A 23,678-nucleotide genomic window follows, 5' to 3' on the forward strand; every position below is an offset into this window, starting at 1 on the left:
TTATCCTTAAACTTGGCATGTTCAGCCAAAGGTGACGTCAACATTAGACGTCTTCTTTGGACATAAAACCGTAACCCTTTAATAAGACGCTCGACAACCATTAAATGGTCTGCTAATTTCATAAAAATTAACAATGTTGCCCTCTGGATCATTATATCTTTGAAGTTACCACTTCACACATATCTCTGTATTTAAGGGTCGGAAATCAATATTTTCTTTGTGTAAAATTTGGGACAGGACACTGGGTCTAAGAAAGATATAATTCCTAATGAAAATAAATAAAAATCACCATGATTCATATTTTAAAAAAACACAATTTAATCTGTTGAGAGCACAAAGCTGACACCGCTTTAAATTGGTGACTGATCAAAACACACATGACAACTGTTTTTGAGTTTTACATTAATGACGAACCTGGCCATCTTCATCCAAAGTTTTTTTTCTACCTTTGTTGTTTTTGATGATTCAGCAAGTATAACATGTAACTTATAACTTACAGGTATACATTTCCTGTAACTAGTTGATGTGTCGATGAGTTTAGTTGTGGGTCGATACTGGAGGTGCTATTCCGTCAATCTGGGCAGATGGGTCTGAAAGACAAAATTAAAAATTTATAAATGTTTAGTTTAGTTCAGTTTTTTTTTCTTAAACACTCACACATGCCATTCGGGGCGCCTGTGGGTCGAGGGGCCATCACCTGGGCCGTCCCTCCTCCTGGTAATGTCCGGTTTGGCACAGATTGGCCTGCGGAAAGTAAATTTACAGTTTTAATAAAAGTTGTTCAAAAGCATTTGAAGCTTAGCTGTGAGCTGATGTCACTATATATTTTGTATCTCCGATATGAAACAAAACTAACATCAGCTGACATAAAGGTAAGCCGGACTGGGAGTATATGAAAATATGTAGACTTCACAACCTGGCTCCTTTGGTGTTTTAAGTTAAGCATTCTTTTACATTACTATGGCACCATGATCTCTGTATCTAGTGTTATTATATAAACAATTCATTATGTTTGTGAGCAATGTCAGACCTGAGAGCTGCATTGTTAAACTGGGCTGCCCCTGCTGCTCCCTTTGCTGCCGAACTTTTATTTCCGCTTGCTTCAGTTGTTCCGTGTGAAAAGTCTGCCTCTCAGACAGAAGCTGCTGCCGTTGCTGCTCCAACTGAAACAAAAAAGTTTTTCAGTACAAACTCATTTGTTTAGCCAAGGGAAATTATTTATTCAATGAAGCAAAAGGTAACACTCACTGCCTCCTTCTCTCGGTCCATGATGGTCTCCAGCTCCTCAAAATGCCTTAGCTTGATTTCTAACTTTTTCATCTGGGTCTCCACAAGTAAAGCCACGAGAGACTTAATTTTTCGCTCTTCTACAGCTGCCAAGTGCTGCAAATGCAAGACGTATTTCAATCAATTAAAACACACACAATTAAACTGTTGCTGGTGTATTGTGTGTAAAAGTGGGGCAATCTTCACCTTGGCCTTGGTGGCAGCAGACGACAGAGCTGCAGCTGCTGCATTAGGTACAGCGACCTCCACCAGATCCTGCTCAATCACTGCTCTGCTCAGCTCACCCTCACGCTGCTCAAAACTGTCGTCATCGTCTACTCTTCCTGCAAACAAGATATATTTGTTGGAGAAACCTTCTGAACAACCAAAATGGAGAAGTAAAGACTAGTACAAATTTAATAATAACCGTTTCTGTTCTCTGCAAGCAAATTTTCAGCATTTTCAATTTTAACTCTTTCTTCCACCATTTGGGCTCCACCAGGATCCATGTTGACATCATCCAACCGTAAAGAAATCTATAACAAAAACAGCCACCAATTAAAAATGAAACAATAGAAACATTTATTTATTTGAAAAACCACAACTTTGTGAGTTTTGTCACCTGGTTTTGGGAATTTGCTTCCATTTTCTCTGCATCTATGGGTTCTGAAAAAGTGAGCAAGATGGTGAATTATGCCCGATAACGATTTGAATATCATGATGTAAATGTACTTTCAGTCTAACCTTGTTTCTCTGTCTGAATGGCCATTTCAGAGATTTTGTCTATATATTCCTCGTGTGCTCTAGAAAACTCCTCTGTTGACAAAAAAAAAAAACAATGCAAACATTATAGAGGAAATATCAATATTTTTTTTTTTTAACTCGGTATACTAAACAAGTACTGCTTTTATACTAACCAAGAGCTGCTTTGGCGGCTGCAGATGCCACTCGAGGGTCTACTACTGATGCGAGGAAGGCCACAGTGCTCATGACAGGGTTCTCCGATTGGCTGAAAGGGACAGGCTGGTATGCAAGAGGACCAAGAGAGGCAGAGGAGTCTTCAAGATATGGGTCTTCTATTGGCAAACGAAGAAAGTGAAGAATACAGTCGTCCTGCGTCCTTGACCCGACATGCTCAGAAACTTTATTCCAGTCATCATTGTACACCTCTAGAGCCTGAAAGATGACCAAAAATGATTAGCAAAGTAGGCAATAAAACGTTGTGTTTCATTTTATACTGAAAAAATTTTCTTACCTCCAGTAGTAAAAGTGTCTCTTGTTCAGTCCATTCCCTACCAGCGCTTGCGCCTTTAGTCTGAAAAAAAGTTAAATAAATTAGAGTTATTAGGATTTTAAATGAGCATTTCTATCTTTACGGGCAGTTATGTTAGACCTTAGGATGTTTTCTGGCATAAACATCTGATCGCAAACCAAAGTTTTGACAATCTGAAGGCTTCTCTCTCCCTCTGTCTGGGAAATACAGCATGTGTTGCGAGGCAGAAACCTAAGATAATAAAAGGAGCTCAACTTAATTACGTGGTTAAAAAAAATGCAGAAAGTAATCACGGTACTATAGACGTTACCTGTAAGGGTTTGTGTTGCAGCGGGGCCAGCCCAGTGGGAGTGTCAGCCAGGACATTAAAATGTGGAGTAGGGGGAGGTCCCATGGGGAGGGGTCTGCTTTCTGCATCAACCTGATAGTTTAGCAAACCCCATTGCTCCAAAAAAGCATGGACCCTAAAATATTTTTGTAATTATGTTAGTCATTTTGAAGCAGAACCAGATATTTAAAGCCATAATAGAGTATCAATACCTCATGACCGCACAGACATCTCCAGTGAGGTTTCGCCTACAGGAGGTCGAGCTTAGATATTCTTGAGGATTCAGTCGATATGTGTCAATCATAAAGTTGCGATATGCCAAGTAGCTGTATTGGGAATAAAATGATGAGCAATAAGTCAATTGTTAGTCATGTCATGGCTGTTTTGAGAAAGTATCTTCACCACTTACATTTCCGCTGATTTAGATTTGTTTTTGCCATTGAAGAATTCTGGTAGTGAACGTTTCTCAATAGAATGTATGCTGGACATACAACACAATATTTATATATTTTAACTAGCTATTGGTCATTACTCTGGTGTGTATGGTTATTACCTGTTGTTATTAAACCAAGATGTATAGCTTGGTATTATAACATGATGCGTTTGTTCTGTAATGTTCTCCTCTCCTTCTAGAAAGCGAGACATCTCCACTCTGCCTTCCTCGTCCTCCTGTGGACGGATACGTATATGCAAAATCCAGTTAAAAGGGGTTTTATAAATAGCCTTTCACTTTTAGAAATTAATTTACCCTTCCTGGATAGTCCTCCTCTTGATCATCTGAAAAAACAAAATAGTTTTAAAAAAAGGACAACAATGTGCTAGGTAAAACACTTTCTTTACAAAATGTGTAACTAAAAATACCTAGATCAGCCATGATGCCCCCTTTAACAGGAGTGTTTTCACTGTCCTTCTTCAAGTTCACTAATAAAAGAAGAGGTCTTTACAAGACAAGTTTGTTTACATGTATTGTTTATAAAATGTGTCTCACCAATTTTAGGTAAAATGACTTCTTCCATGTTTGGGACAGGGGTTGGATCCTCCATGTCTTTGGTCAAATCCTCCTCTGGCTCTTCCTCCTGTTGTCCACGCTTTCGTCTGTGAAACAAAACAAGAATTGCACATTACATACAACACATTTATAACAGATCACATGATTTTTCATAGGTAATCAAAGACCTCACCCTTTCTTCCCTTTCTTTCGAACTTCGGAGGATGGCGGAGAGGTTGACCGCCTTCTTTTTTTGGGGGGAGTAGATTGAGAGTCCTGCAAGATATACAGTTAATATGTTAATGTATAAATGTATAAATGATCATTGTGATAAAATGGTAACAACCAACCTGATCACGAAGAGGAATTCGATGCCGGAAGATCACAGGGACATTTCTTTCATCAACACAATAATCTTCTTCATTCATCCATTCGTTGAAACGGTCTGTGTCCAGAACCCATGCAGCATGGACCTGCAATACAATCAGAAATAAAAGCTTGGCAAATAAGGACATTGTTTTATAAGATGCCAACTATATCTCTACTGAGTTTTAATCATTTAAATGTGCATACCTTCCAGGGTCTATCCAGAGGTGGTTCTTCAATTGCGCCTTCAACTTCAAGAGATGACAACCAGCTATCATAGCTATTGATGAAAGGACAGAAACATAATTTATACTGAACATATTTGTATGACATGAAATTAATCATGTCAAAAGGTTTAAAAACAAGCAGGAAGACTTCCATCATTAATACAAAGCATTTTTATTGCAATGTTTAAATTAAGAAAAACGTAGGAATGTTTTTGCTTTCTTCATATGCACTTACCTGTCAGGGTACATGCCCCAATGTACTAAAACATGCTTTTCTCTCTGCATTACAGCACGCATCCATTCGTCTATTGAAAAACATGAAATATTGTTTTTAATGTAAATAATGCTAAGAGACATTTTAAATGTATTAGGTGAGAAGTGCAAACAATACCTTCTTCTGGGGCTGCAAGTGCAGGATATATGTGATGACTGGCAAGAACTCGGTCCTCGGTGAGAGAACCCTGCAAATGGAGAATGTTAACAACCAAAAACTAAAAAAAGTAAACTCTTGTGGTCCCTTTCATCTTCTGTAGATTTATTTTAATTTTTTTATTGACCTTTATTTGACCAGGAAAGTCCCACTGAGATGTAGCATCTCTTTGGTAGTAGAGTGGGAGGGGAGGAGCCTATTGTAAAAGTTTCTAGTGGTAGGAATAACCAGAGCAGAAAACCTACGCATGCAGGGGTAGAACATGCAAACTACACAGAAAGGTCCCTCATGCCTTTACCTGGTGTTTTGTGATAATGCCACGGAGTCTTTCAGCCAGCTCTTGATCAACCGTAGGGTCCAGGTATAAAACCGGAAATGAAAGGCAGTTGTTCTGAGAACACAGAACATGCAGGCTTTAACAAACATTTCTGCTGGTGTATGGGGAATCATAGATGTAGCTTTTTACCTGGACCAGTGCCCTTTCTATACTGTGAAACATCTCAGTATTTCTTTCAGTTCTTGATGGATTTTGTAGGTCAAACCTTCGCCTAAAAGGTAATGCAAGACAAACAATATGTAACAAAATCACTATTAAGAAGCAGTTAAACATATATTAATTTTAAAAACATACCACCCTTGCTCCGCCTTGAATTTATAGGCTATCCCAAGAATGTGGCAAAGTCCTCCCCCTGGATGCAAGTCCATAAAGCACTGGGTCTACAAGTAAGACATAATACAGACATTTTATTTGCCACATGTTCATACATGATAGGGAGGGCATAATTTATTTTCCAGTTTAGATTTCTCTACATTGAATGTAGAAGATTTGGAAAATGTTTTTAATCAAACACAAATAACTGGTCTCTCTCAATGACAAATTGACGTGTAAATGGGGATTTTAATTATTGGTTTATGGCTTACTTCTACAGGGATTGTGTTGATATAACATGACATTAAATCTCACAGGATTGTCATAATAACGCTATAAACCAAACAATGCGTGCGTGTGTGCGCGTAAAGTTTTAGTCTGGCCTTACAAGCCAAGACCGCATGCTTCTGCATTCAAGCATCATCCCACCAGTCCAAAATCTTTCCCTACTGGTTTATAAACTAAACACTGGTTATCTCTTGCAGCACCTCTAAAAGATTGGGAAAACATTTTGGGGGTGGAAAAAAAAATACTTACTGGGAGTTTGGTGAGGGCAAGACTGGCTTCTCTGCCAAAAACATCCTCTTGAAACTGCATAAGCTGCATGGTTACCATCGAGAGAGTCTGACATGAAGGAGCATCCACCAGCACGTACTAAAAACAAATACACATATTATACAGTGGAGTAATGTTAAGCATTGAACCAGAATAACAATACAGCTAATGTTTCATCACTCTAGTAAGTGCAGAAAGACTACACTGTTACTGTTGTAGTAGTAGTAGTAGTAGTAGTAGTAGTAGTAGTAGTAGTAGTAGTAGTAGTAGTAGTAGTAGTAGTAATAGTAATAGTAATAGTAATAGTAATAGTAATAGTAGTAATAGTAGTAATAGTAGTAATAGTAGTAGTAGTAGTAGTAGTAGTAGTAGTAGTAGTTGTTGTTGTTGTTGTTAGCTTATTAGCCAGACCGCTACCTTCTTATAATGCTTTCCGATCCATTGCCGCACCGCCTCCAGCTGCGCCAGAGTCTCCGGACTCTCCCAGAACCGTGTGGACGGACCGCTGTCTTTTCTCTTGTGCGGGGACATTACGGTGCAGGACGGATTCACCCCAGGAAATGTGGGGTTCGCCCCGCCAGACATAGTGATCAATAATTATTATCAATCTGGACAACAAAACTGGCTAGCCTCTCGGCTAGCCGTTGTGTTCCCGAATTCTATCGCGAGATAGTTTGTAATTTTAGTTTTTCAACTTAAAAGGATTTTAAGAAAAAAATATTCGTTTCTGTGCAAGAACAACACTTTTTTATGTTATTTGTTTGCATGAGCTGATATTGTATTAAAATGCCCTTTTAGTTGACACATTTACTTCCTGACGTCCAAACTCTACATCTTTTGTTGTTTATAAATAAAACTATTTTGAAGTCTGTTAACAACTCAAGGAATTGGAGGAAGTAAATATACAGACATCAAGGAAACGTGTAAAGTAACAGTTTGTTTAAATTTAGAACTCATTGTTATCTTTGATGTGGTTTTAGTTACAAATGTATTATTTATATTTGGTTATGTAAAGGAGCCTTTTTAACCTACTAATTGTCGGATTTGGTCTCGGTCTAAACCGAGTACGTTTTCTTTCACACACTTCCTAGTCTAATAACTGTATTAAGGACCAAATCCTGGAAATAATCACCTAGAACAGGCCTTGCGTTTAAATGGGGGTCCGGGGCCTTACCACCTTTATTGAAGGGAACAGATCTTTCCTACAAGATGTGAGGTTCAGGGACAGTCGGCTGTTGATAGACGGATGCAGTTTGTATTTCCACCTTTACTTTAAGCACGGTTTGGACCAACAGCATGGAGGGGACTATGATGCCTTTTCCTGCCTACTTACACAGTTCCTTTCTGCACTGGCAGCTTGTAATATACATCCATTTGTTGTACTGGATGGAGGTAAGCTCCTATAATGTCTTAAGGTCTATCTATCATGTGTTAAGATTTAAATATTTTAACATTTGTGTTTGGTGCTAGGGATGGACCCCAGTGACAAGAAGTTTGACACCCTTCGCCAGCGTCTGCAGTCCAAGATAAAGGAGGCAGACAGCATCTCTCGGAATGGCAATGGCTCCATCCTGCCACTCCTTACCAAGGAAGTCTTCATTCAAGTTCTCATTCAAAGTGGAGTTCCCCTGGTTCAGTGCCCTTCTGAAGCTGATTGGGAGATTGCATGTTTGGCTCGACAGTGGAACTGTCCTATTCTCAGCAATGACAGTGACTTTTATATATTTGACCTCCCAGGTATGACTTGTACTCCTAACACATTTAATGAAATTGATGGCTTGTTATAATTTTTTTTTTCATTAGGTGGTTACCTTCCTTTGAATTACTTTAATTGGGCCAACCTCAGTGGCAAAGCAACTCAACGGCATATTTCAGCTCGACTGTACACCACCGATGCCCTATGCCATTGGTTTGGGGGCTTGAACAAGGATCTGCTTCCATTGTGCGCAGTCCTGACTGGTAATGACTATGCCTCTCCAAAAGACGCTGAACTAACTCTATCTTTAATAGAGGCAAATCTTGGTGCTAGAGGTGGTAGGGCAGCACTATCCCGAATAGGAGGGCTACTGGCTTGGCTTTCTACTTTCTCTGGCTCCGCTGAGGCACTGGCAGAAATTAGTCAGCTTTTTGAAGAGGATGTCAGATCAATTGGAAAGGGTAGGAACAAAAAGGGATTTGTGAGCTCAACATTATGGGCATGTATGCAAGAATATAACATCACTAGTCAAAGTTCTTTAGTTGGTTGGTTTTCAGGAAGCAAAGAAGTGCCTGGAGGCTGGACTAGTCTTGGATTACCAGAGTGCCTTGTTAAAAGTGCAGCACAGGGACTATTGGCTGCTTCTGCTAAAGATGCTTTAGTGATGCAGAGGGTCCTGCTCATGCCACAAGTGGAAAATACAAAACTGGCCAGTAGCCACCATTGTGCTATAGCTATACGCCAGTCTATGTATGGGATTTTATTAGACAGATTCCAGACAAAGCTGAGAAAAGGAAATTGTGGAGGAAGACAAGAGACAAGTGAAATGATGGTGGGCATCGGATATAACAATTGTAATAGAGTGGGAAAGGATCAAAGTGCAGGAAAAGGCTGTGTGGATGAGTCTGTGTATAAGGACCAAATGTTGCCTGTGAGGAAAAAAGCAGCTGGAGTCCAAGTTCAGGGGTCAGCAGTATTTGTGGAGGAATATGACCGCATGAACCTGATTTTGAAGAAAAACCAGGTGGAGACACATCAGCTCAAAAAGGTTTTCTCCCTTGATTCAATTGGCCAGGTAAACATCACAACAAATAAGTGGTAGATTTAATAGCACTTTGAAAAACATGCTTCTATTGCACAGGCTTCACCTGCATCTCGACTTGCTGTTCTTTTGGAGGCCTTAGGAGTGACTGAGTCAGCGCTAAGTCCCGTCCCCCTGCATCTGAGGTTGGCTGTAGCAGTAACAATTTTTTGGCAGCGAGAAGTCAAACCATCACCCACACAGCCTCAACTCCATGCTCTGCTAATGGGGTTTGTCTATGGAGAATTGAACCTCCAACAGCATGCTGGTTTGTAGAAATAAAGTTATTTCTTGTAAACACAAAATATGTATTTGTAACTCCTGTTACATACTTTATATAGGTTCACAGCCAAATTGGACTCATGAGCGTGGTTTGGGTGTGGAAATAGTTCGACAGCGCTTAAGACCCAGGGAGAGATGGGGCTTAGATCTAAAAGATGCTCACAGTTACAGTCAATGGCAAGCTTGCCTTTGGGCTGCCCTGTGTCTCAATCAGTCACTGCTGCAACCAATGCCTGAACCCTACTTAGCATGGTAAGTCAAGGAAGTAAAGTAAGTAAATTGAAATAACACACAATGACAAGTTCTACAAGTTATTTTTTGCTTCTAAATTGATAAATACCTTGCATACATGAAGTTATACGTTATACTATGCTTTGAGTGTAAATTAACTGACAATACAACTATCATCTTTTAGGTTGTTCAGTGGTTCTTTGGTTCATGGTCTTGCCAAATATTTAAAAGGAGGCCAGGCTCCTGAATCTTTGTTGCATAAATCCACCTTATCTGAGCAACTATACTCATCTCTATTGGCCACTGTGAACAAATGCATCTCACCCAGTCACCCAGCTTCTTCAACATCAGGAAGAGGGAGGAGAAATAGACATAGAAGGAAACAAGGCAGTGCACGTGGCGGAGGGGCTGGACGAGGAAACAGAACTGCCGAAGAGATTAACAATCGTTTTGCACTGCTCATGAGTGAAGAGGAGGCTGACACGTAAAGTAGAAAGTGTAACAAGAGATTTTTTATTGCAATTAAAAAAGACTTACAGTTTACAACAATTATTACACTACTGCCTAGTGTTATGTCTGCTTTTATTGGATATTGGATTTAATACCAATACCTGCTTGTTATCATCTTCACATGCAATGGTATTTATTTATTTATTTGTCTATGGGAGTTTTTATTTATTTATAGGAGATCTTCTACTGAAAGTGTTTTTCAGACTTCCTTTAAGTGATCTGTTCTTCTGTATCTACCTCTGTATCTACCTGCGTTGCACCAATGAAATTTCCCCATGTGGGACAATAAAGGAATATCTTAATAGAAGATGAAGGGTAGTTCAATAAATAACTTCACATTTAACCCAATAAAAAGTACCAAAGATATGCTCTAAACGTCAACAGATTTGTTTTGCCATGCATTTCTCTTATCAGTTCTGTTTAACTGAAATGAGAAAAGGATTTCATCTGCACTCTTTTCAATTAAGGACATTTTAATAATGATTATGTTTGTATTGTGATTTTAAAGCATATTTTCTTGTAATGTTGAAAACTTTGACATTTACTTTGTGTACAAATTGTGCTCTACAAATAAAGTTGCCTTGCCGATTTTAAGCATTAAAATGTTTCCTAAACTATATACACCCAAGCAAATAAAAACTTAAATAATAACATAAAAAGGCACAACTAAAATGAGCCAAATTAAAAATAGTTTTCTAGAGCTCTATGAGGACGTTGATGCAATTGAAGAAGATGCTGAAGTGGTGTGTGTTTGAGGGTCAATCATGTCCATGTCTTCATCCTCATTCACTCCACATGTGTCCACCACACAGATCAAACAACTTGTGACAGGAAATGCTCGCACCTTGCTGCATGTTACCCACCTGATGAAATAAAAATATTTGTTGGTGCTCACCGAAAAACTAAAAGGCTATCATAATAAAGTGAAAATGTAATATTAGGCACAAACCTGTCAGTATCACTCCAGTACTCCAGTACATGTCCAAGCCGGCCAACTCCCTGAAACCCTGCCAGCACGTAAATGACCTCGCCCACAGCTGCACACTTAACAGTGACTCCTCTCCATGGCATTGGTGTGACTGGACGCCATTCATTACTTGTAATGTCATAATACTCTACTGAGTCGAGTCCACCTGGAGTACAAGCAAAGTGGGACAACATTTTAAAATGCAAACTATTAACAGTTATCATTTAAATCTATACCGTTTTATAATTTTGGTTAATACCAATTGACCCCTGTCCTCCAACAGCATAGATCCTGTTGTTAACCACAACTAACCCATGGTTTTTCCTGGCTTCTCTCATTCCACACAGTTCTCTCCATCTAAAGACAACACAAGAGCATTTTGTTATAGAATATGTATGAGTGTTTAATATTATCAGCTAAATATGAACTAACCCATGGTTAGAATTTAAAAAATGCAATAAAACTATGAGTCATTTTGACAATGTAATCACTGTTTGACAACTTGATTGCAAATTTAACTCACTGCTGTGTGCTTGGGTCAAACACTTCACAATTGTTGAGAACTCGACCAGACACATTGTTGCCCACAGTTCCTCCACAGACATAAATCAGGCCATTTGCCTCCACAGAACCATGGCCACAACGTGCCAACAACATACTGGGCTTCACCTGCCACGACTCTGTCCTTGTGTCATAACACTCAAAAAGATCAAGAGCCGAGCTCCCTGAAACCACATTATTTTAGACATGACAACAACTTTTACTTATAACTTTTTTCGTTTTCGCAATACTTACCAACTTCTGAACCGCCGGACGTGTATATCTTTCCCTGGGCAGCACAGGCAGCTAGGCTGTCACGGGGTGTGGGTGGTCCAAGCTTTGAATACCAGCTGTCTTTTAAGACATTGTAACAGTCCATTCTTTTTATTGGAAAGAGCTGTGAGCCACCTAAAATATAGACAACATTGTCCCAAAAAACTGCTGTGGCATCTCGTCGCTTCTCAAAGGGACAACGAATATCAGTCCAACTTGACTCCTTGAGAGGATGGAAAACAATGTATGTGCAGAATATTATTTAGTCATCTTCCTGTGTTACCATTTGAACTACATTTTTCTAAATGGGTACAGCGTCTACCTTTGGGTTGAAGTACCGACAGGATTGTGGCTGAGACCCTCCAAACAGAGCAATGCGGTAGTCATGTTTCTTGCGTCGTGGACGACTGCTTTCTCCCAAATCCTCACGATCTTCAAGGGACAGGAGGTGATAGCACATTCCACCTGATGTAAAATAAACACACTAGAATTGGCTTATGAAGGCTAGAAAATAACCTTGTCTTAACTGTCTTGTTGAGAGTATTTACTCACCGATGACCATCTTTAGACACTGTGGGTTGTCCTGAATGAGAGGTTCAGCTTGTACAGTCTTGGACAGGAAAGTCTTGGAGACCAATGGGAAACGAACACATCCCAGCACCTCAACCATATAGTGCTCTCTATTACAGACATCATACTTGAGCCAACGCACTGCTGCGTCATAAATCTGAAAAAAAAAAAAAAAAAAAAAAAAAAAAAAAGGATGGAAATATGTTAAGATGATTTAGTTTTAAATATATTTGAGCAGAATGAAGATTTACTTGGGCCTCTGATCGGACTGTGAGCTTGTCCTGGTGGAGAAGGTAAGTGAGCCGCTTCACATCGAGTTGCAGAAACTCATCCAGTTTATAAACTTCAGTGAAGTGGAGCTGAAAGAATTCCTCAGCAGCTGACTCTAACTCTGGACAGTCCATGCAGTCAGCTAATGCTGAAATACCTGATTTAAAAAAAGAAAAAAACAAAATGAATCCAAGGGTCAGAAAATAAATTAAAATCAATTTGCTCTATGATCAGTTTCAAATACAATAAAAAAAAAAGTTATTTAAACCATTTGTGTCTTTTTGCAAAAATAAATGCATTGCAACATTGCTATCATTTTTCATGAGCTGAATATGACACTTGTTCTATAAACACAAGACCCAATAGACATGTCACCTTTTAATGTTTGGGATGCTCTGGATCGGCGTATCCAACAGCGTGTTAAAGTTTTTGCCAATATCCAGCAACTTTGGCTCCCATTTTGGGGGTCACACCAGATAATGGTTGTTGGACCTTCCCAGACCCTCCCAATAAAGCGAAACCCAACATTTCAGAGTGTGGCCTAAGGCACACATGTGCAATATGCATGCCATCTCATCAGCATCTTGATATGCCACACCTGGTGGGATGGATTATTACAAGTAATTCCACAGTAAAACAAAGTTTCTAAGCATTCCGCTCATAAAAGTTAAAAGCAAAAACAAAAGTGTTTCACTTATATTTTTGTTCAGTGTATATCACACCATGAGGTTGGTCTTACCAAGGCAATTTGTAGCATCAATCTGTCCTTTAAGAAACTCCACACACATTTTCTTCACTGGCTCAATCTGGTATTGGTTAGCTGCATCCAGCAATGACTGAACATTACTGCTGTTGACCGAGATCCTTTCACCAGGGACGCACACAAATACAAGGCATTTACTTTTCACTAATTGCATAAATGTACTGTTTTAGGCCCCGGCAGACCATTTACCTCGCTGTGTAGATGAATTCAAGCAGCAGATCAATGATGTCAGGCTCTGCACTCCTGAGCTCCACCTCATGAGACATTGACTCCATCATTCTAGCTGCAGAAACAGAGCCAATATGAAGAAACACTGCATTAACATAATGTGCATTATAGGCCAATGCATTATACATCAACTCACTCGTAAACATGAGACTGAAGAAATGACTGGCAGCAGCCAGAACAACTCTGTGAGCAGGAAAGTGTTTCCCCTGGACCAACAGAGTAACATCACAGAGGGTCCCCTAGATAAAAACAACAAACACACCTTTTATATACAACTGTAAACTACTTTACAGTTGTATTTTCCTTCTCTGGCACATACTTGCTTCCTCAGATTGTTCATGACAGCCATGATTCCGGACAGCTGTCTGTATTCCTCCTTTGAAACACATTTTCTCTCACTTTTCTTCTTTGAGCCGGACACCTTTTCTGGAGAAGCAATTCCCGTCATGACAAAATCACTGCTCAAGGTTTAGCGTTAGCCGACGGTTTATACCGACCTATTAACGATAACAACCTGCAAAGGACCAAAACACAAGACAATGGTCGAATCTTCTTCTAATGCTGAGGCAAAGTCTGCCGCTCCAGCGCTCCCTAGTGATCCATGTCTGAACTTATTTATTTTGCATTGGAAATATTATTTACACAAATCCAAATTCTCACAGAGCAAATCCATTTTCAAAATACAAAACCATGTAAATCAAAACCTACGCTCAATATCTAAACAATATCTCAAATAATAAAGCTGCTAAAGTAATGAATATCATGGAACAGTTACATTTATCATAGTGATCATTATTATTACATTTTTTTTTGTATTCTTGTGTTTGTTTTATAATATTTTGTTGACACAGGTCATGCATGACATGCTTGTATGCCTAATTCCATGCGAAGAAAGAAAGAAAGAAAGCTCGGCCTATCAATTCATCCGTGAGGCCTACCTGTGCATGCCTGGTGCATGCGCAGTAGTGCACCTGTCGAACAGGAAATACTGCACAGATTGGCGAGGACAAACCAAACCAGGAAGAATGTGAGAGCCGCGTGACACTGACGTCATGAGGTATGCAGAAAAACAATACGCGACATTGTCACAAATTAATGATCTGAAAACAGTCGAGGGTCCCAGACCACAAAGATGATCAGATTTCCTTGCTGTTGTTGCTTCTCTGGCAAAAATCCCGACAATGAGGTAGGCTTTATGTTTACTTGGTATAACTTTTTGTCCTTGAGTTTGTTTTTTGTTATACATTCGTTTGAGTCAATTTAGAATAAGCCTTGACAGCTGAGGACTGCGTGAATTAATTAAACTTGTAAAAAGCAACTAGGTTAGAGTCTACATGTAGATATTAAGTTATGTATTGGCATTTTCTGTAGATGCATTTATTGACCGTATTATTGTGTCCCCAAGAGACAACCTCTTCTAGGGTCCGGACAGTCTGAACAGAATGGAGCAGCATCTGCCAGACAAACTCTCTCAGCACAAAGTGGTGAAGGATTGAATTTCTAGTTATGTTACATGTGCGTTTTCATTATATCATGATCATTCCGTGTTCAAACATTTTAGACGGACACAAAAGGAGTGGCGAGCTGGTGATGAGGCGAGTGGGAGTACCTGACCTGGATCAGAGGTTTTCAGATGTTGCTGAGACTTTCAATGAGCAACAACATCGGTTTGAGACCACAGTCCACCTTCTACTCAACCTGCAAAAGAGATACGCTTGCCCACAGGGTGGAACACTGGCATTATCAAACATTTTGAGAAAAATTAGAGATGAGCATGGTAAGTTATTCATATTTATATTTTTTTAAACAAAACGCAATTTTTTTTTATATTGTTTTTCTTATCTACAGACCTTATGTTTATCCCCTGTGTACTTTAAATATTGTTAATAATAATGATATTAATATAATTTGATTGAATTCATTATCTTTTTTTTCTTTACAGAGGCAAACTACAGGATTTCCATGATGCTCAAAGGTTATGATTTCTCTCTGTGTGTAATTCATACAAGTTCAGATGATGAAAACCATGCAGAGCCACTGCCCTATCATCTGCGGAGGGCTATAGATGAATTTAAGGACATTTCAGAGGCTGCAAAAGCCATCATAGCAAAGGGCACAACTCTTCAGGAGCTGATAGGCTGGCTCCTCCGGTGCAAGGATCACATGGCTGAGCAAGTAAAAGGGGCAGCAATAACCTTTCAAGAGCAAGGAAGGCTTTCAGAGAACCTGAAGGAGAACATGAATGAAATAGTGAGAGCCAAAGAGTTATCCATGGAGTACAGACAAAAAGCCGGAGAGCTTTTCATTGAAGCTGCAGATATAGCAGGGCCTCATCTGTAGTATGCAGACAGACAAATCAGTGCATATCAGTACGGCACATGCTGCAGTGCAATTTTAGACAGGAAAATGCATTAGTAAAGTACACATATTTTTAAAAATAACGAATAATGGGAAATAAAGAGCTCCACCATTACACAGCAATAGTATATAGCCGAATTCTAATTTCACATCAGTCACCGTCAGTCTGGAGTTGGTAAGCTACGTCTTAATAGCCACAACTTCCTTTTAGCTTTATAAGGTCATGGGGCCCCCTCTTTCAATAGCCAATACGATTAACAGGACAGTACTTTGGACTGAAATTAAATTATACATTTTGACTTTAGACATTTATAAAATGTAAAGACTAAATTTTGCACTGAATTTGAAAATGGACAAATGGGACCGGTACTAAAGGGAACATAAGCCAAACTTTGTCATGTGTCATGTCTTTTAACAATCTAATGTAATAACACTTTATTTTGTAGTTTTTTTTTTTTTTGTATTGCCTTGATTTTATTGTGAAGCACTTGGTCACTTTGAGTGTTGTAAAGGGCTCTATAAATAAAAGGTTTATTTATTGATTGATTGATTGATTCTCCATCTTGTTCTGTTAATTTGTATTATATTAAAACATGTCGTTTCTTCTTAAATGTAAATTGTCAAAAGAACAAATTACTCGTTATATGAAGGTTTCCCTCAACATAAATTAATCCTTTTCCCTTTTGTAATGTATTCTTCAAAAAACATGCCTTCACTGACAGAACTGCTACAGACTTAATGATTAACCAATGCCAATAATAAATCTATTTGTTCCTAAGTCAACTAAAATTAAATTGGAAAATGTAGGCCCAATATAAAAATATTTATTATTTCAAATGCATCACACATTACAAATAAATTTAAAAAACAATTTTTTGGTACATCACTTATTTGAAAGTGTAAAATATTGTCTAGGTTTCTTCATCGTTATGGGGCACGTTGAGAACACAAACCAGACAATTAGCATGAGGAAAAGCTGGAGTATTGTGATCTATTTCCCACCTAATCAAAGAAAGAGGAATTTAAGGATAGGTGCAATTTATAGATAGTGTAACATGTGCATTCATTGTAGATTGCTGTACTCACCGATCAGTGAGTGTATGATACTCCAGTACATACTCGAGTTGTGGTATCCCTTCAAATCCTTTTCCGGCTACCACATAGATTTTCTTTCCCACAGCTGCACATTTTAGACTTACCCATCGCAATGGCATTTTTGACGCTTTATGCCATTTGTTGTGGTCAATGTCATAGTACTCCACCGAGTCCAGTCCACCTAGGAAGTGCAAACCTGCATTTTAGGCTGTGTAGGTCATTTAAAACGCTATGCTTTAACTGTGCAACTACCTGTGGCCCCTTGCCCTCCAATAGCATAAATCCTATTGTCAACTGCCACCAATCCATGGTTCTTTCTGGCTTCTTTCATGCCACATATCTTAGTCCATCTGCAAAAAAAAGAAAAAAAGTCAAATTTCTATCAATGTAACACATTTTGAAAAAAAAAAATATTTTAGTCACTTTTCAGTATTTGGATCAAAGACTTCACAGTTGCTGAGGATTCTAGTGGATGCATTGTTACTGTGAGTTCCCCCACAGACATAAATGAGGCCATTTGCTTCCACAGAGCCATGGCCACGCCGCGGAATCAACATGCTGGGTTTCACCTGCCACAATGCTGTCTTTGTATCCAAACACTCAAAGACAGCCACAGCAGACTTGCCTAAAAATAATAAATAAAAAAGGTTATTGGCAGCATAATGAAATCATTTAAAGGCATTAAGGTTATTGACCAAAAATGATTAATATTTCCTGCACTAACCAACAGCACCCCCCGATGTGTAAATTTTTCCATCAAAGGCACAAGCAGCAAGAAACTCTCTATTCATGGGAGAAGCAGATAACTGCCATTTTCTCTTCAGGACATCGTAGGAAGCCATAGGACAGGCCCCGTGTCCACCCAAAATGTAGACCATGTCATTACAGACAACCGCTGCTCCCCCTTGACTCTTATTAGTATTAATAGATGAATTTTCAACTTCTGCCCAGGCTCTCTTCTAAAAGAAAGAAATGTGTCAAACAGTGTGTAGAAACACACATCCAAGTTCTTGTGTTGTCAGCATCACCTTTGGGTTAAAGAAGTAGCAGCTTGTAATCTGTAACTTGGGGCCCCCAAACACAACAATTAAATGGTTGCATTTCTTACGTCGAGGTAGAATCTTTTGTCCACAGTTCTGCTGCTGATGTTCAGGGGCCAGGTGGAATCTCATGCCACCTTGATGTGAAATAAATGTATTTTTAATCTTACATAAATGCAGGTTGTGCAAAAACTTCCTACAATGTAGAACTAATAAGCATTTACTCACCGATGACCATCTTTAGACACTGTGGGTTGTCCTGAATGAGAGGTTCAGCTTGTACAGTGTTGGACAGGAAAGTTTTGGAGACCAATGGGAAACGAACACATCCCAGCACCTCAACCATATACTGCTCTCTATTACAGACATCATACTTGAGCCAACGCACTGCTGCATCATAAATCTGAACCAAAGAAGAAGTGTTTTGGTAATATTTCAGAATAGTTCATGAAAACTTAAAATTATTTACTTGTTCCTCAGACTGGGCAGTGAGCTGGTCCTGGTGAAGAAAATGAGCAAGTCGCGTCACATCAAGTTGTAAAAACTCCTCCCGTTTAGAAACTTCAGTGAAGTGCAACAGCACAAAGTCCTCAGCCACTGCCTTTAGTTCTGCACAATCCATATAATCTGCAAAGTCAGAAATTCCTGCAAGACGACAATTATTCAGCTTGAAACTAATAGCCTTCAACCCATGAATACGCCCATACCAAGGCAATTTGTAGCATCAATCTGTCCTTTAAGAAACTTCACACACTTCTTCTTCACTGGCTCAATCTGGTATTGGTTAGCCGCTTCCAACAATGACTGAACATTACTGCTATTCACAGGAATCCTTTCAATACAGACAGAGGTTTCAATCTACTATGTTCAGTCTTTGATAAGGTGATGAGGTTGTAACTAAAGTTGTTTATTTACTTGGCTGTGTAGATGAATTGAATCAGTAGCTCGATGGTAGAAGGTTCAACATCCCTCAGCTCCACCTCTTGTGATGTGTACTCAAGCATTTTTGCTGCAAACAATTAGTCAAATACAATTGGGCACGTGTTCTATTTCAAATAAACAGGGTCATCCTATGGTATTAGTGGGCCCTGGACAGAGAGGTCCTGGGAAAGCCCACACAATATGCATGTAAAGTGCAATAGCGCACAGCAGGGCCTCACAAACATGACTCACTGGTGAACATGAGGCTGAAGAACTGGCTCGCAGCTGCAAGGACGACGCGGTGGGCAGCGAAGAACTTGCCTTGGACCAGCAGGGTCACGTCACAGAGAGTGCCCTGTTGAAACACCACAACTTAATGGTCGCCGTGCCCCCCTCAATTCTCATGGAATCATGGTCAGAAAGACAGGCATGGCTACACTACCTGTTTCCTCATGTTGTTTAAGTTGTCTATGATGGAGGCTTGTTGATCGTGCACCTCAAAACCACATTTTCTCTCCCTGGACACTGCAGTCTTTGGAGCCGCAGAAGCCATTACATGCACGGGTTTCCACTTGAAACAGTCGCAACTCTGAGATAAAAACAACAATACAAACTCAGGGTCAGGTCAAAGCGCAGATGTCTCAGGTAACGTAAATCAGCCCAAGGGGAAGCGTCGGGGAACTTCCGGTTACCGCTATTCTAATGCAAAATGTCCTTTAAATATCCATGGATCTATTTAATGTCCCGGATATTCACGTCATGCTTATTGCGTCTGCCTTCTATCATGTTTGCGGACGGTTTGGCCATCACCACGTCCAAGTCGCCAACAAATACACTTGATAAAAGGATTTAAATTTGTTCATGAAGAATTTACTCAGGACTATCAAGGTATGAAAAGACACAACCCTAAAAGCTTACAACGATTAGAATTAGCAACGACTCAGGCATTGGTCTGTTTAATTGGTAAACCGTACAAATTAATGAATAATTATATAAATTATTTTCTGTATTATTTCAAAATACAATATATTTCATGGTGTAGTATACACAGCCTCACAGACAGTAAGGTTGGCTATTGTGTAAATATGATTTCAGTTTCTTTTCTGCCGCGGTTGTAATACATTTTCTTTGTGCATTTGTTTCTGCTGATGCTGCTGTTGTTATTTTTTCAAATTATAATTTATTATTTAATCAACAACTTCCATCCTGAGTTTGTCAGAAAGCCAAAACGGTGTGGAAAAGCAATATTTGGTCCACGCCACACTCTACAGAGCATATTCAGGTACAATCTATTTTTTGTTTTGTTTTTAAGGCATTTGTGCTTAAGAGCTTTGCTGATATTCTGTTATGTGTTTCAGGACCACTGCCTGACCCTCACATTCTGGCATCTGTGGAGAAACTTCGCCAGCTGCAGCAGTCACCTCTTTTTCTGGATGGGCTAAAACATTTAAATGTGGGCCTGTGCCGCGGGGGTACCACCTGCGTCTTACCGGTGCCCTCCTGAGATGTTCCTTTGCATCATCCTACACCATATTTCTCCTGAATTCACGGCTCTTCCTCTTTTGAAGCAGTTTATCCACCTTTTGTTTTGTGCCCACCTTGGTGCAGCTTATACACCTGCCGGCTATTTATGTGTCACCAGAGATCTCTTCTGAAATTGAGACTTGAACAAGGGAGCAGTCCAGATGTCCTGCATGGGCACAGCGTTGCAGACCTAGGGAAGTGCAGAGCGTGTGCCTGCTGCTAAAGCACTTGCAGCTCGGTTGATTAAAGGGTCAACATCTGCCATGAATTGTGGTCTGCAGATGGAGTCAGAGGTGCTGGCGAACTCGATGCGTGTCAATGTGCTCCCTGTAGGATTCGTCATTTGTCCGGATGCACCACGTCTTGGAGCGATTCCAGACTGCAGGGTGTAGGATCATCAGCGTCACTCCCATTTGGACTGGTTGAGGTAAAAAGTAGCACTAAGAACGTTCCTCAGGTGGCATATCTCAAGTGTGTGGATGGAAATGCCAGTCTGAGGCATTCACACACTTACTACTGGCAGGTGCAGGGTCAGCTGGCAGTCACTGACACACTGTCAACAATGAGCAACAATGAGCAACAATGAGCAACAATGAGCAACAATGAGCAACAATGAGCAACAATGAGCAACAATGAGCAACAATGAGCAACAATGAGCAACTATGAGCAACAATGAGCAACAATGAGCGAATGTGGGGTGATGAAGCTTTTATTTCCCAAATTAAATCCACACTGGACATATTTTACTACAATACTTATATGGAGGTGTTTATATTGTTATGGATCAGGCTTCTATTGGGCTCTCGGGGGAAATGTGTCCCGTCGCCTGCTCTGCTGCCCTTTTTCCAGGTTGTTGCCACGCCCATGCCAGTTTCTCCTGTGAGGTCAGTTCAGACTTGCTTTGTCTCTGATGCTGGGCTTCATCGTATAAATATTTTTTTGGACTTCACACATTTGAGTTTGTCTTTGTTTAATTCTCTACATTCATCAAGCACTGAACTGCACTACTGATGTGCACATGCTCATGCCATACAGTCTTTTTTGTAAATATTGTTTGCTTTAATTATTGTAATTACTACTCATAAAAATCACAATGCAAAAGTAGTCAGTATTTTGTTTTTCTTTAATTTACATCAAAAGTAAATGGTATAGATCAGTAAGAACAGTAGGACACAAAATTGTACCAATACATTTGAGTAGTTGGCTATTTAATACAAGCAAAATAATTAATTTAGTCTTAATGTAAACAACAGTAAACTGGCTCTTGATAATTTGCCATCACACTAAAGTTGTGCCAGATCCGATTAACAGTTTGTATTTGTGTGAGTGGCACAGGTGAGTCCCTCTGTCCACAATGATAAGATAAGATAATCCTTTAATATCCACACAAGGGGAAATTTCGTTGTTACAACGCAGTAGAACAGGAGGAAAGGACAGATTATAGGAAGTTAAAAAAAAAAAACGGTGAGGGATGACGCTGTCTCCAGAGCAATTTCTGTACAGTCCAGAAACACATGCACATTTGGAGAGAACTTTTGAAATCTCTTGAGGCGTGCTTGCTTTTACCTTAGGCTGGCAAATCCAGATGTCAATGGATGATAGAACAATGAACAGGTAGTTTGCCCAGTAGCACACATTAAACATGTCAGCAATCAGCTGCTCCTTTATGCCAACTGCAACCCTGAGTGAGTACATCAAAAACTCCTCTTTTAAAAGGTGTTGCGTGCAGGGCTGGGCTCCGGACAAGTTTCATCTCCAATCTTCTGTGCTCTGTTCCAGTACACGTAGATGGTGCAATGGACACCCAAAAGATCCTGAATTCACTCTCGGATGGGAATTTGTTATTGTTGTGTTACTTTTAATGGCGGTTGAGAGAAGGGAAAAAAGGAGAGTGAGAGGTGTTACAGAGCTGTTCATCTGAGGCACAGTAGCGACTGAAAAGGGTGGATGACAAAGTTACTTTCTCCAGCTTGGCCTCTAGCTGCTTGATGTATTCCAAAGCCTCATCAAGTGCCCCTATTAAAAATATATATATATATATATATATTTGTATTATCAGTTTAATAATTATGCATGTTCCTTCATGTCCACAACACTGCACAAATTGAGGTAGAAACTGTATTTGATTTGGACTTTTTTTTTAATCAGCAATTGTAACCATCATTATCTGACAGTATCCACTACAAGGCGTATTCTTTCGTAATAAATGTACAACGTTTTATTGAATTTTATACATTATTAATCAAAACAATAATCTGTGTGTTGGATTACGCTTTTGTGTGTTTTCAGATATAAATCTCATAGTTTAACAAACAACATACCTGTAGGTGTGCTACATAATCGTGGTCCTTGTTAGCAGGAGTAGTCTTTTATCAGCCCTTTCAAATACAGACTCTGATGAAGTTATTCCATGGGAAAAGACTTGGATCCGTGGATTATATCCTCCGGAGTAAAGTGCAACCTTTCTTTATACATATATAAGTTTGGAACCTCACTTCTGCTGTGATCCACTGTTTCAGTGAAAGTGTTCTCTTTGAGAGCGAGTGAGAGTCATTTGTCCGCCACCGTTCTGCGCTGTTTATCACATATGTGTATATAATATGTGTATTCATAAAAAAACGATATATTTTACGTTATCGAGATTTCTTTTTTTATGAATACAATGAGCTTCCGTAGATTTGTGTGTATATCTCATGGATCTATTATATTATCGTACATCTCTCTAAAATATACTTTTATTTGGTTTATGACGTTGTATCACTTTACATGCATTACATTTGTTTACCACAAGATGACGGAATAGAGCAAATGAAACGCCTTGAGAGGCATCGACTCGTGCATTGATCCTATTGATACAATGGGCCCAAAGCCTCAAATTGTTCATGAGTTCTTGAGCCTTCATTTGATATTCGCTACCCACGGCCGATCCAGTGACATAAAATCATGTGGTATTGTTTTGTGCACTTAAATCATTGATCTATTAACCACAGCCCAGCACATCAATATGGTGTGTCATAAAGACAAAAACTCGCTCAAAATGATCATGTTGAAGTTATAGTCATGCTTTTATAATAACTTCTACTGTATTCTCGGTTTACTTGTCGAATCATCTTGAAAATTGCTCTACTGTGTATTGTGGACTGGACTTTAAATATAGATCTAAGATAAAAGATAATGTGCTATAATCTACAGGCCATTGCAGATGATCTGTAAATTCGCATTTATTATGCATTATTGTATATTGATA

The 23,678-nt window shown here is 39.4% G+C and overlaps 5 protein-coding genes across 5 annotated transcripts; 2 read left to right on the forward strand and 3 right to left on the reverse strand.

The window, feature by feature from the left end:
- Positions 1 to 315: 315 nt before the first annotated feature.
- smarcc1b (SWI/SNF related BAF chromatin remodeling complex subunit C1b) lies at positions 316 to 6,743 on the reverse strand. Its single transcript, XM_072447587.1, has 28 exons — positions 6,500 to 6,743; positions 6,065 to 6,181; positions 5,510 to 5,595; positions 5,345 to 5,426; positions 5,177 to 5,269; positions 4,840 to 4,909; positions 4,684 to 4,753; positions 4,429 to 4,501; positions 4,206 to 4,328; positions 4,049 to 4,131; positions 3,856 to 3,962; positions 3,729 to 3,788; positions 3,616 to 3,644; positions 3,421 to 3,536; positions 3,277 to 3,348; positions 3,080 to 3,193; positions 2,850 to 3,003; positions 2,660 to 2,770; positions 2,522 to 2,581; positions 2,184 to 2,442; positions 2,011 to 2,082; positions 1,889 to 1,932; positions 1,694 to 1,802; positions 1,474 to 1,610; positions 1,249 to 1,383; positions 1,031 to 1,163; positions 658 to 744; positions 316 to 590 (listed from the first exon to the last, which is right to left on the reverse strand). The coding sequence occupies exons 1-28, from the start codon at positions 6,665 to 6,667 to the stop codon at positions 538 to 540; spliced, it is 2,817 nt and encodes a 938-aa protein (XP_072303688.1). The 5' UTR covers positions 6,668 to 6,743; the 3' UTR covers positions 316 to 537.
- Positions 6,744 to 7,058: 315 nt separating this feature from the next.
- Positions 7,059 to 10,408, forward strand: aste1b (asteroid homolog 1b). The gene is made up of 7 exons (XM_072447589.1): positions 7,059 to 7,474; positions 7,553 to 7,819; positions 7,886 to 8,853; positions 8,920 to 9,127; positions 9,201 to 9,393; positions 9,557 to 10,011; positions 10,197 to 10,408. The coding sequence occupies exons 1-6, from the start codon at positions 7,237 to 7,239 to the stop codon at positions 9,858 to 9,860; spliced, it is 2,178 nt and encodes a 725-aa protein (XP_072303690.1). The 5' UTR covers positions 7,059 to 7,236; the 3' UTR covers positions 9,861 to 10,011; positions 10,197 to 10,408.
- Positions 10,409 to 10,439: 31 nt separating this feature from the next.
- klhl7 (kelch-like family member 7) lies at positions 10,440 to 14,034 on the reverse strand. The gene is made up of 12 exons (XM_072447590.1): positions 13,813 to 14,034; positions 13,630 to 13,732; positions 13,455 to 13,548; positions 13,242 to 13,366; positions 12,484 to 12,659; positions 12,215 to 12,389; positions 11,985 to 12,127; positions 11,645 to 11,885; positions 11,373 to 11,574; positions 11,109 to 11,206; positions 10,832 to 11,015; positions 10,440 to 10,745 (listed from the first exon to the last, which is right to left on the reverse strand). Exons 1-12 carry the CDS (start codon positions 13,939 to 13,941, stop codon positions 10,586 to 10,588), a joined length of 1,830 nt encoding a protein of 609 aa, XP_072303691.1. The 5' UTR covers positions 13,942 to 14,034; the 3' UTR covers positions 10,440 to 10,585.
- Positions 14,035 to 14,528: 494 nt separating this feature from the next.
- LOC140361402 (uncharacterized) lies at positions 14,529 to 15,955 on the forward strand. The gene is made up of 4 exons (XM_072447113.1): positions 14,529 to 14,679; positions 14,899 to 14,977; positions 15,055 to 15,270; positions 15,436 to 15,955. The coding sequence occupies exons 1-4, from the start codon at positions 14,626 to 14,628 to the stop codon at positions 15,831 to 15,833; spliced, it is 747 nt and encodes a 248-aa protein (XP_072303214.1). The 5' UTR covers positions 14,529 to 14,625; the 3' UTR covers positions 15,834 to 15,955.
- An 807-nt stretch (positions 15,956 to 16,762) lies between these two features.
- LOC140362309 (kelch-like protein 7) lies at positions 16,763 to 19,549 on the reverse strand. The gene is made up of 12 exons (XM_072448423.1): positions 19,350 to 19,549; positions 19,160 to 19,262; positions 18,902 to 18,995; positions 18,694 to 18,818; positions 18,456 to 18,631; positions 18,215 to 18,389; positions 17,975 to 18,123; positions 17,671 to 17,905; positions 17,370 to 17,571; positions 17,199 to 17,296; positions 16,938 to 17,127; positions 16,763 to 16,853 (listed from the first exon to the last, which is right to left on the reverse strand). The coding sequence occupies exons 1-12, from the start codon at positions 19,458 to 19,460 to the stop codon at positions 16,763 to 16,765; spliced, it is 1,749 nt and encodes a 582-aa protein (XP_072304524.1). The 5' UTR covers positions 19,461 to 19,549.
- Positions 19,550 to 23,678: the final 4,129 nt, after the last annotated feature.

This window comes from Eucyclogobius newberryi, unplaced genomic scaffold (assembly GCF_026437365.1).
Source record: "Eucyclogobius newberryi isolate DKJ021-1_F unplaced genomic scaffold, fEucNew1.0.hap1 SCAF_16, whole genome shotgun sequence".
NCBI lineage: Eukaryota > Metazoa > Chordata > Actinopteri > Gobiiformes > Gobiidae > Eucyclogobius > Eucyclogobius newberryi.